The sequence below is a fragment of the Notechis scutatus genome, chromosome 4 (assembly GCF_049901735.1).
Source record: "Notechis scutatus isolate UNSWTSFEM ecotype Mainland chromosome 4, rNotScu1.2, whole genome shotgun sequence".
NCBI lineage: Eukaryota > Metazoa > Chordata > Lepidosauria > Squamata > Elapidae > Notechis > Notechis scutatus.
The window spans coordinates 106,920,696-106,934,065 of record NC_142012.1 but is presented as its reverse complement, the minus strand read 5'-3'; the positions used below and the strand labels follow the sequence as shown (position 1 = coordinate 106,934,065).

The 13,370-nt window shown below is 34.4% G+C and overlaps 1 protein-coding gene across 3 annotated transcripts in view; it reads left to right on the top strand.

Moving 5' to 3' along the window:
• Positions 1-12,952, top strand: part of DOCK1 (dedicator of cytokinesis 1) — a 414,443-nt gene extending 401,491 nt beyond the window's left edge. For 2 of the 3 annotated variants that reach the window (XM_087964320.1, XM_087964318.1), the window contains exon 52: positions 12,770-12,952. In XM_087964320.1, the coding sequence (XP_087820446.1) occupies positions 12,770-12,865 (96 nt within the window). In that variant the 3' untranslated portion in view covers positions 12,866-12,952. The remainder of the gene's footprint in view (positions 1-12,769) is intronic. The other variant, XM_087964319.1, reaches the window with a different exon arrangement.
• The last annotated feature ends 418 nt before the right edge of the window (positions 12,953-13,370 follow it).

Sequence of the window (13,370 nt, the reverse complement as noted above, 5' to 3'; positions counted from 1 at the left end):
ATTAAAAGAAAAAAGAAAAAAGAAAAAACACAAAACAAATAAAACAATTGAAAAAGGTGTATTAAACACAAGAGAAAAACCAATGCATATATCCAGAGATGGTTTCAGCAGGTTCTGACCAGTTCTGGACAACCAGTAGCGAAATTTTGAGTAGAATTAGAGACCAGCAAATACCACCTCTGACTGGAGATTTTACAGTATCCTTCCCCTGCCATACCCACAGAACCAGTAGTAAAAAAAATTGAATCCCATTACAGATATACACATATTATACCGCCTAATTGAATACTGATTAATACATTACTACGGTATTGATTTCCCACCCCTTGCAAAACAGACCCAGAAAACATTTGTAAAAATGTTGTAAACTACTAATTATTGACCTGTCCATATAACTACATTAATGACAACATAGTTAACAGAAAGAACAATAATAATAAAAAGGGCAACATTAAAGTTTCAAAACCCTCTGTTAACAAACTCTTATTGTAATCAACTTGCAGAAAATTTACCATGGTATCTTATCTATTTCAAATCATTCCAAGAGTTAAGAGTAATTTGTCGTGGATCAAATGTCCATGTTTGTGTCTTAATACCATTTCTTATCAATTGTTGTCTAATTAAATATAATAAATTCAGTCTCCACAATTGATATATCTTTCCAACAAAGTCCAGAGGAAAGTGGTTTCTGATTAAATGTGACAAATCAGTTTCCCAATATTCTTCAGTTCTCCTAGGAAAAACCAATTTATCACTTCTGCATTCAGACACTTCTCCATTCTGCTATTGTAAAAGAATGCACTCTTGAACTTCAGAGAGGGATATGCAATAGACTCGGTTGGTTTTGCACCTGTACAGTCCATATCTCTTTCTAGACTTTCAAAAGAGTCTGCAGCTTTCAAATCACATTCCTTTTGTGAATCAGATTTATCCAGAGCTACAGTATACTACAGCAACTAAATATTTTCATTATCTTTCATCAACTTTTTGTCTTCTATGTAGAACATTATTCCTTGCAAATTACAATGCAATTGCAGCTTGTAGTCAATTATACAAGGAGAATATCATGCATGGGTGTCACATGATCACTTATTTTATGGATCCATTATTAAATGGGCTTATATGTGCATGAATTGCTGTACATAATCAGCATGCTAATAGGCATGTGTGAGAGCAAGATGTATCTTATTAATGCATTTTAAAAGTAGGATATATCTTGACATTATTCCCATCATATACCGTATTTGCCGGGCGTATAAGACGACTGGGCGTATAAGACCCCCAACATTTCCACTCAAAATATAGAGTTTGTTATATACTCGCCGTATAAGACTACCCCTCTTCCACACACCTTCCACTTTTGCACTTTTTTTTTTTTTTGACGCACTTTTCTGCTTTGGACAATTTTGAAATGAGCTAATCCAATTTTGAACCAAGAATATGCAAATAGCTATGGAGTTTAGAAATGAGTTTTAAAAATATTTTTCATTGCTTACCATTAAGCGTAAAATATGTTGTAAATAAAATGAGAACACAGGAAACGTTCTCTTCTCAATACAGCTGATCTCTCTCTCTCTCTCTCTCTCTCTCTCTCTCACACACACACACACACACACACACACACACACCAAAAACCCGGACACTGAAAAGGCTGCCAAGGAACAGTATATTCAATGCCTTCTCTTTAATCAAGAAACAAGGAATTCCTTAGAATCTTTTTTTTTCCCCAAGTGGCCCTCAAAACCTGCGTGCAAAAGAAAAAGAAAAAGAAAAGTACGCCGCACGTGAGGATCTTCGAATCCTCTCCTCCCACACCGCTAAGGAAGGAAGAGGGGGAAAGGCTATAAGCAGCTGCGTGGCGAGTGACACCCGCCACACACACACACACACACACACACACACACACACACCGCTCCCCCCCAGCCTCCCTCCCGCCGCTGCAACTCAAGCTCAAGTGGGAGGGAGATTCTTCTCCCGGCGTATAAGACGACCCCCCACTTGGAGGCATGTTTTTCAGGGCAAAAAAGTCGCCTTATACGCCCCGGCAACACGGTACCCATGGAAAATTAAGTAAAGAGACATATCCAAGGGCTGAGACCTCCCTCAATACTTACTATAAACATCTAAATTTGATCCAACTTTATACATTTGGCTTCATTTGAAGTATCCATACTTTTCATTATAAAAATACATACTGAAGTATTTTAGACAACATAATCTCATTTGGAGTGGATATCCTGAAGCTCTTCAAATGTTTAATTAAAACATCAGTAGTCCCAGACAGCATAGGATTCAAGGCACTGCAGTTCAGTAGCATCTGAATGAGCATAAACTCTCACCTTATAGTAGGATTAGAGCATGACATATTTAGAGCTAGAATGACATATTCATTTCAGTGTCCTTAGCTCTAAAGTTGCAAAATACTTCTATAATATTTTCCTCTGGAAGTTAACATGAGACATTGCATATTGCTCTCTAAGGATTGTATCCATCACTGGATACAAAATCAGCTACACACTAAATTAGAATCAAGAAAACAATTTTTAAAAAAAGGAAGTTTAATTTAAAACATAGGAAATTTACTCAGAATGGAAATAAAATTTTAATCTCAATTAATCTAAAATTGCATGCAAAACTTTATGTACCTTTTAAGAGAAGAAATATATAGTAGCAGAATTAATAAAGACAAAAACATTATATAATAACTGTACACCAGTTCTATTACTTTCATAATAAACATATATAATCATGTACAGTAAATTGAAAACTATAATCATTCCTGCATTGTGTCTGCCCATAGTATCTATGCCTTTTGAACCTGTATTTAGAACTTTAGCAAACCAATAAAGGATTGTGTTTTTGACAAGTTATGTTGTTCTTGACAAAAGTAATGAAATACATTTTTTACCAAAATAGGAAAGCATTTTTGACTATTGAAAAGAAAAGAGGAATGAAATACCTCCACAGTATATCAAATTTTTATATGGCAAATATCTTCATTAATCTGAAATTCGGCATGTCTTTGGAAACAAATAGACTACAGAGGCCAAACTAGACCACTGGGGTAAAAAGTAACATTAGTAAACATTAAGTAGATTTTGAAGCTTGATGATAGCTGAGCCATCATTGTTTCTTATTTTATCTTTTTCTATTATTTTAATTTGATTTTAAGGGTGGTAGTGATGTTTTATTATAGGGACAATTTTTATGTTTTCTCTAGTGATATGTGTATAAATGTGTGTGTGTGTGTGTGTGTGTGTGCGTGCATAAAGTCCTGGTTATAAATAAGTAATAACACAGGCAAAGGGAAGTTTCTTTAATTATGAGCATGAATTAACAGAATTCAAATAAACAAGGGCAAAATGGGAAGGTTATAATTTATTTTTTGCATTCAGTTCTTTCATACTAACTTATAAATATTGTCTCAAATGTTTAATATTCAGTAGTACTATGACAATTACTGTTTACATTATCATACAGTGCAACCAACTGTGTGTGTATTCAAAATATTGTATAATTTATGAAAAAGAGAGAATTAGTCCTATATTAGGCCTGAAAAGAAAATTGTAAAGTAAGATTCATGTAGATAAGGATAAACAATTGCATATTCTTTTGTACCAGAAACAAAGAAAGAGAAAGTCAAGGAACTAAAATTTGTTTTTAAACAGTGATTTTAATTTCTTGGCCATAATATTTCAATGCAAACCCCAGATTTTTTTTAAATTCATGGAGAAAAATTCCCATTCCTTTATATCTTACCCATTTCTGTCAAGACAAATTCAAGAGAAACAAAGAGAACTATTTATTTTAATATAGTTTTTTTTAAAATTTGAGAGGTGATTAGAGACAAAATGCTTCCATGTTCCAGATGCATCTTTTAAATAAGACTTCTATTTTTCCTGAAGGTGACATGGCTGTAGGAAAATGGTCTAGGTGTGGCCTTAATTTCTGGTGGGCCATATCATTACTTCAGTCATTCTTTTAAAACCTACCATTGTTGTTTTTTTATATAAAAAATTTTATTTGGGTTTTCACAAAACATAATACAAGTAAAATTTCTTTTTTTGAGAATAGCATGGTCCCGGGTTATCACTTCTCCACACAGACACGAATTCAATTTCATATTCATCTTTATGTTCTATTCCATATCTTATTACTATTTTAACATTTTCTCAATAATTTTTCCCTTCCCTTACTTTTCTCAATCTTACTTTTAATTATCTCATTCCTTTCTAAATTCAATTATATATATATCTTTTTCTAAGTTTCAGTATCTTTCTAGTCATTATATTTATACTTTTGTCTGTCCTGTTTCAATTTCATATTTTCTTTTCTCATTAAACAAAATTTTTCCCTGTAGTTACTAATTGGAGTAGACACCTTTGTAACTTTTAATTTTTATCCATTCAACTCTTATTTAAACTTCAATTTATGCCTTTACAATTATAACATTCAATATAACACATAACTTCCAGTCGAATTCTGCTTGGTACATTCTTAAAATATGCACTAAGTTCTTAAAGACAATATATATATGGTTGGGGTGTGTTTGAGCTGGAGGTATCAGGGGGGATCTGTTTGTGCCCAGGTGTTTGCCTGGCTTGTGGTGTGGAGACACACCCCAACCAGGCACCCAGATGAAACCCAGCTTCCTAACTAATGATAGCCGTCCATTTACCCGAAGCCAAGCTGCACTAAAGGCCTCCATTAAAGTAACACAATGCTGCCAGCCAATCAAGATACAAAAAGAGCCAAAAACAGACAGAAGATATCAGAGACACCCATCAAGCAGAACACAGCAAACTCCGAGACCAATAAACACAGACCAAGACTCCCAACCAATCAGGATGAAGAAAAAACCATTCTGGCACAGCAATAGGCTGCCCCAAATTTAAATCTGAAACCACTGTAAAAGTCTGACCCACAGACGGACACATTACAGAAGCCTGATGATGGCAGATGAGATTCTGCTGAAACGTTGCTACAACTTTAAAAGAACTACAATGACGTGGGAAAATACCCAACCAAGCCGAACACCATACATGTAAGTACCCGAAAACTTAAGAAAACAAATATATATATATATATATATATATATATACACATACATACATATTTATATATATATATATATATAAATATGTGTATGTGTATGTATATGTGTGTGTGTGTGTATATATATGTATATATATATATATATATATATATATATATATATATATATATATATATATATATATATATATATATATATATATATATATATAAATCTCCACACCACAAGCCAGGCAAACACATGGGCACAAACAGATCCCCCCTGATACCTCCAGCTCAAACACACCCCAACTAGGCACCCAGATGAAACCCAGCTTATATTGTCTTTAAGAACTTAGTGCATATTTTAAGAATGTACCAAGCAGAATTAGGAAAGGAGGGGAACATTTTAATTATTATAAATGTGTTATAAAAATTTAAGTGAAGAGGAATATGAAAGAAACAGGAAAAAATATGGAAATATTATAAGTGTTCCTAGAAGTATGATATTCTATTGAAAAGAAATGTTAAAGATGTCAAAGATTATAACTAACATTAATGAGTTATTTATTATATATATATAATAAAATACTTATTCTATTCCAATTCAGCTCTATCATTAATGTTAGTTATAATCTTTGACATCTTTAACATTTCTTTTCAATAGAATATCATACTTCTAGGAACACTTATAATATTTCCATATTTTTTCCTGTTTCTTTCATATTCCTCTTCACTTAAATTTTTATAACACATTTATAATAATTAAAATGTTCCCCTCCTTTCCTAATTTCATTCTGTCATTCTCTTTATTTCATTTATTAAACATTCCATTACATTACAATGAGCATTTTATCTATCATTTTAATCACACTTGCTTCATATTTTCAAAGTTCATTTCTATTTCTAATTTAACAATACTATCTTATGTACCCTTGCAGAATCCCCCTTTCAATTAAGTTTTTACCCATTATCTCTGTGTCTTCTAAATAGGCTTATACCCTTAATCCTTGTATGTTTTCCCTGTTTCTCTATGTCCTGTTTCTGTCCTTTTATAATTTCTTTTCCTTTCCCTCTTCCCCTTCTTCTTCTCCCTTCCCTCTTTGACCCCTTCTCTCTCTAATTGTAATTCTCTCTTCTTTAATCCTCTCTTCTGTTTCTTCCTAATGTTGTAATTACTTTTCAAACTATTCTTTTTTGGGGTTGTTTTTTCAAATCTTAAATTTTTCACTCTCTTTCCCCCCCTTTCCTTTCTTTTCCCCACATAGAAATACTTGGTCATTGAAGATGGCTTCTTCTTTGTCCCGCCCTTCTTGTTCTACAGGCATTTCTTGTTGTTTCTCATAGTTCAGGATCTCCATTTCTAAAAATTGAAATACGAAGCCAAAAGAACCTCTTCCTTCTTGTGCATCTTCTTTCTGTTTTTTAAGTTCCATTCTCAATTCTTCCAAGAGTGATACCATTTTAAAAACTTTTAAACAACCACCCGATTAATTTTAGTCCTTTAGTTCCAATAGCCAAAAATCGCCAAGTAATCCAAATAATCCAAAGCTGTTTCTTCTTGCTTCTTTTTTGCACTTTCTCTTCCTGGGGTTCTCTTATCTTGTTACAAAGTTTCAGTTAAAATGTATCTTTTAGGAATCTTGTTAAAGTTTCACTGTTAATTGCTTTCACTTCCAGGTGGTCTCCTCCATTTTTCCAGATTCCACCCTTTTGTTTTTTTCCTTCTTTTAAAAGTTTTTGAGAGTCCAGAAATCTTTATTATCCCTTTGACATTTTATTTTCAGCTTAAATACCTGTTAATGTCAAAGTGGATTTTTGCCAGTTTCTTGTTTAAATCTCTTAGTTGTCAATATAGGGAAGAAAAAAACAAAAAACCAAATCCTTTCCCTTCCTTCTCTCATTTGCTGCTTCAAAGTCTTCTTTGGGAATAATGTTGTTCTTTATAATTCAAATTCCAGAGTACCTTATATTGTTGCTTTTTCAGTTCGACCCGGTCAGCCAAAACTTTCTCTTCTTATCTTCCTCCTGCACATTCTTTTCTGGTTGAGTTCTTCTTTGAGGTGGCCATTTCTGACCACCGCTGTAACCGCCTTCAGGAAAGGTAGTAATGGCCAGCTGGGGAGGAGAGATGTGGCTCTCCTCGACCCTGCTGGCAGTCTCCCGCCCTTCACCACCTCTACGGGGTGGCTTAGCCCCAAAACCAGCCGGCTTGGAGCACTCCAGCAGCAATCACAGATTGAAACTGCGCACAACCGCAGATTTCGGTCTGTCGCCAAAGAAGCTCAAACCAAAAGCCCCTAAAACCTACCATTGTTGAAACCTAAAACAGTCCTCTTAATTAATGAAAGTATAAAATATACCTAGAGCTCCTGGCACTCTTTATTTAGGCTTGGAAATTAAATAAGTCTGTGTTTTCTGTTTCTACTAAATGTGATTAGTCCATAGCAGGGATGTCAAACACAAGGCTGGAAGGCTGAATCCGGCCCATGATGTGGTCAGATCTGGCCCACAGGGCTGGCCTAGAAAATATAAGGGGCCTGATAGCCCACAGCCTGGTCTACCCAATGTGAAGAGGAAACATCAGGCCAGCGTGGTTTTGGCCCTATCTACCCAATGCGAAGAGGAAACACGCCAGCAGTTTGGGGAGTGGTTTCAAGCTCACCATGCCCACCTGCCCCCCCAAGGTCAACCATAGCCCCGATGCAGCCCTCCGTTAAATTGGGTTTGATACCCTGATCCATAGCCTTACTACTGATAGCAATTTGCTTGTGTCATCTAGCTTCAAAATTAAAGAGTCTTTTTACTTTTTAAATTTATTTTAATTATTCTTTACAAGTGATTAAAAATTATGAAACTTTAATAGATCAAAAAAAGGCCAAACTGTTAAGAGGAATATAAAATAGACACAGAAAAGAAAGCAGTAAAAGATTATGAAACTTATAGATAAAAATGTAATAGCTACCAATGATAGCTATTACATTTTTACCTATAATTAACTTCCACTAGTACAGGCTTACAAGCCAAAAGCTGCTTATAAATACCTACCCAGCCTTAGACATTTAATGAATAACAATAGTACACTTTCACATATATAGAAACAAATTTTGAAATAGACCCAGGAAGCTAAGCAAAGTCAGGCTCACTTAATATTTGGAAGGGAGGTTATTAAGAAATACCAGAATCTCAGATTAAACTTGGAAGTTGACAAAACATTTTGAAAGAAGGCTGCAACCAACTTTCGTACTGTTGCCAAGACAACTACATGGATGTGTTAATTAAGTCACTAGGGGTAAGCTCAATTGGAAGGAACATTTCAGTTTTTCAGAAAATTTGGATCTCTATTTCAAGAATATTGCGATTGGCAGTCAAACTTTTCTCCAGAAACTAATAGGTTTTTCCCCCTTCTTTTATTGTAAAGAGGTAGACAGAAACTAAAGGAACATTCTGCATGTTTATAAAAGTGGAAAGAAGATAAAAGTTGCAACTACTATTGACCTAAGAGTTCAGTCTCAAAATGTGTTATTTTCTACTTACTCTACCAAAAAAGCATTACTGGCAGCCCCATCAATTACCGAATATGTATGTACTCAATTAATTTAATAGTATTAAAATACAAGATTTCTTTTTAATGACCTATCTGATTTAATCCGGCTTCAGACAAACATAGATATTTTAGTATCCTTTTCAAGTATCTTAATATGGAATAACACAACTGGGGATTTCTATTAAAATTATGCAGAAATTTATATTGTTAATTCCTTTTCTTTGCTGAGTTTGGTTGTTTTCTTGTGTCTTGCAGACATTTCATTACCCAAACTATCAGTGCTGTTGTTGCTGATTATATTATCTAGTTAGGTAATGAAAAATCTGCAAGCCCAAAGAGCACCAAGGATTTCTCATTTCAATTCTGAGCTATAAATATTCTCTTTTATTGGCCCTTTTCTTCTTACATCCTCCACAACACAAATTAACTTGTTCCAGCAAGCAAATAATTTGAATCAGACCTTCAGTGATCAATTTCCATATTACCTTATAGTCAAAAAAATATTACCTCCAAAAAAATCATAATAGCTCTAATCACTAAAACTATTACTTCAAATGTCCATCATCTTTTCAAATGTTTTTCAAATGTCCATCATCTTTTAATGACCCCATAATTCCTTGCGGGGTGGAGTCTGGGCAACTGAATGCAGAGTATTTAATGGCCAGATACCCTTCCTATCACCAACGTGGAGTTTTGTTCAGCAGATATATTCTCATTGTGCCCAGAGAGAGAAATATCTGCCTCTACCTGGGATCGAACTCACAGCCTCTTGATTGTGAGGTGAGAGCTCCACCTCTAGGCTCCACACCACTCCTTTGATTAGGTATTTCATAATTCTGATAATTATTTTGTATAATTAGAATATATAACATATTGAGATTGTACCAATTCAGGTTCATACTAGGATTTCGAGATCCGAAGTCAATATGGGTGACATTTACCAAATCGTAAAGGGTTTGTGTAAACCAGGGACTCCAACTTGCTGTTATTGTAAAAAATGCAGATTGAGCATTTGCAGTAGATGACCAACTATCCTTCCCACCCCACTAAAAGATTGCAAAGAGAAAAATATTTCCTTGCCCCACTGCTCTTCTAAAAAGTGTAAAGTCTTTTATAGGGTTAAAATGAATTTGATCTCAATAGATCATCAATATTTTGGATTGCTAAGATCACTCTTCAGATCTCATCTTTTCATTATATGTAAGGTTGTAATTTTTTTTGGCATCATCATTGCAATCTACCTTTGAGATCAAGACAGCACTAATGCAGATTATTCAATTAGGATCTATCAAGTCATGAGTGGAAGTTAAATCTAGGACTGCATTCTTGACTTTTTTTTGATGATGGGGACAATCAAAATTGTTGATATGCATGAAATCACAAGCCATTATTAGTTCTGCTCCAGAAGGAGGTTCCAGTGCAACTTTCTTGGTGATGCTTTCCAGTACTATTAGTATTATTATGAGCTGACTCACTCAAAAAGTCAATTACATTGGAGTGATGAGTGGAAAAAGGAGAAGGGGCTGAATATTTTAAAGGATGACACCAGTATGACAATGGGAGATCTGAGGGAAGTGATGCAAGTCAGCGGGGCATGGATAGTGCTGAGCCATAGAGTGGCTGAGTGTCAGACATGACTGAATGGCTGACGGCGATGACTAATGTAATATTGTTTAAATATGCAACAAAGTCACACCACCTTCCCTTAACTCTGAGGAGAAGCAGCACTACTTTTCATTGAAAAGGCTTTGTTATCACAGGCATTTATTAGAATCTTGTTCTTCTATCTTTTCCTTTTTTGATATTTTCTATTAAACTGAGATTTATATCATTCTGGTTCTTTACCTTCTTTCCACCTTCTCCTTCCACGGTTGGTTTTAAAATTTAAATGTTTTCCCTTTAATGTGAAATCCACCACTATCAGCTTGATGCTATCCTAACTCCTTATCCCTTAGCCTAAATTGTTCAACCTATGAAGATTTATAAGATGCAGCAGTTGTATTCAATTCTGCAGAAACCTTTTCCTTTAAATTTGCATCCTTCTCTGATTTTTTTTCGGTTCTTAATTTCCCCATTCATCCATCAAGTCAAAAATGCATATTACTATGCACATGCCCTTCACAATATAAAATATTATGGTAAAACAGTCATCCGTTATTTCCTGACTGTGTTGACTATGTTACATAGCCACTCTAAAGGTGCAGTCTGCAGCTAAATAACAAAAGATTTTGCAGTAAATAATAATGCAGAGAACAAATGACTAAAGCTAGTTTCTCTACAGAATAATCTTTATGTTCCCTAGGATATAATTCTTAGTGAGAGATGAAACAGAATACTTTTAGCACCCTGATATTGAGACAGAACTGACCTCAAATGAAAAGTGGAAAGATATGGCCCATGTAAATGGCTTTATTTCCTGACTTGTACATGACTCTGGGGTTTGGTCAAATTTTGACCATAGATACAAGAGTTTTCTTCAGATCATTCTTCCACTTCAACAAGCCAGCTACAGCAACAAGGAGAATACCTACCTAAATATAGTTGATATATTATAAATTTTTATTAAATTATATTATATTACATACAATATATAATAACTCTTGCCCATGTCCTTTTGTAGAAGAGAGATTTGTGGAATATCTAACATTAATAACTATATACTTTTGCTATTTCAAAATGGCAAGAAATCTTTTTGCCTTTTTTCCAGCAATTTTGTTTGAAAGTGGATTGTGAAGCACAGAAAAGGTGTTTGCATTAATCCTGGAGCTTCAGACTGTTAAAACAGAGAAGTCTTGAAAAATATCATTAAGTATTAGGAAACCCAATGTTCACAGTTCATCTGAATGAAAGACATAATGATTTGCATTAAAAGTGGTACATAGAAGTTCGCAGAACTACTCTTAAATGGTTTTTGGTAATTTTTTGGATAAGGAAAAAAGATAAGCAAAAGATGGTTATAATGGAAAGGAACATCATTTGGCTCTATTGTACAATGAAGCAAGTTGTTTACATTAGAAATATTTCTCTAGAAGCACATTGTAAGAAATCTGATCTGATCCATTACATTCCTGGGAAATGATCTGATTACCTATTGCCCTTTTATTCACAAAGAATTCTCTACCACTAAAGAAAAAGCTATTCTGATCTAAGTTTTATCTTTAAATTATGGATCTGATGTATCTGAATAGGTGTGAAGACATCAATGCAAATTCTTTGTTCTAAAGCTGTATGTTGAATTGACAACTGAAAAGCCACAATTAAAGTTTAAGAGAACAAATAATGTTCTATTCCATACTTGTACAAATGTTTATACTTTTGTTGGAGATAAATTGATAGTAGTAATATTTTCAGTTCATACTTTGTTCTTTCCCTGTGATAATAGTAAAAAAAATTGACAGATGTTCAATGTGTTTGTTTTCATTACTGAGAATTGCTAGAATTGTAATAAAGTTTACTACCAGTATGAAATTGAATGAATTTACTTGAAGAGTAATAAAAGGTTGAAGAAAAATGGGGGAAGACAACGTGGGAAAACAAGCAGAAAAGCAAGTTTTAAGATGTTGTAAAATGAAAATGGAAAGTACTCCTGACAAAGTAAAATTTACTGAATGATTTATTACTGAATGATTTATTTGAGGGGCTGCTACAAAGAAGTGGGGGAGAGTCAACCTATTTTCCAAAGCACCAGAAGGCAAGGCAAGAAACAATGGATGGAAATTAATCAAGGAGAGAAATAACCTAGAACTAACTAAATGTCCCAACAGTGATTAGTTTGATTAAATAAATTCTAGAACTCAAAACAGCACTCAACAACATAATATAGTGGCATTAAGCCTTCATAAACATATGCTGGCAAATAAAAGGTTGTTCATAAGTTTGAAATATAATTATAAAAATTTTTAGAGGAATATATTCCAGAATATATCTCAGTTTGGTATCATTTAGTGCTAAAACAGTTAGCAAATGCAATGTAAAATAATTATACTTACATTTCAGTTGTTGTCCTTACTGAATACTCAATTTAGTTACAGTCATTAGTAAAGCCCTGTTCATGAGACACAGGTGGGAGTGGAATTAAATAAGTATAGATTTTTATCCTACTATCACAATAGCAGCATTATATGAAATTATATTTGAATCGATACAGTTAATTCTCTAGTAAGATCTTTTATCCAATTTTTCTCCTAGCAGCTGCCACCTCCTTTACCAAGCAAAACACCACCACCTCCGCCTCCAAAGACCACTCGGAAACAAGCCTCTGTCGATTCTGGGATTGTTCAATGAGAAAGAAGAGATACCGTGAAAGATTAAGTTGTACAATTTCTGTGCTTTAATATGTTTAAAATGTTTGCAATATTATATACATCATCCCAAATCAACAATATGAAACTTTAATTGCCATAATTCTCACATTCCAACCATTTTTGATATCTCTAAGTATGGTTAGGGGACACGATGGCTCAGTGGCTAAGATGCTGAACTTGTTGATCAGTAAGATCAGCAGGTCGGCAGTTCGAATCCCTAGCACCGCGTAATGGAGTGAGCTCCCATTACTTGTCCCAGCTTCTGCCAACCTAGCAGTTCAAAAGCATGTAAAAATGCAAGTAGAAAAATAGGGACCACCTCGAGAAGGTAACAGCATTCTGTGCACCTTTGCCGTTTAGTCATGCCAGCCACATGACCATGGAGACATCTTCGGACAGCGCTGGCTCTTCGGCTTTGTAACAGTTATGAGCACTACCCCCTAGAGCCAGAAACGACTAGCACATATGTGCAAGGGGAACCTTTA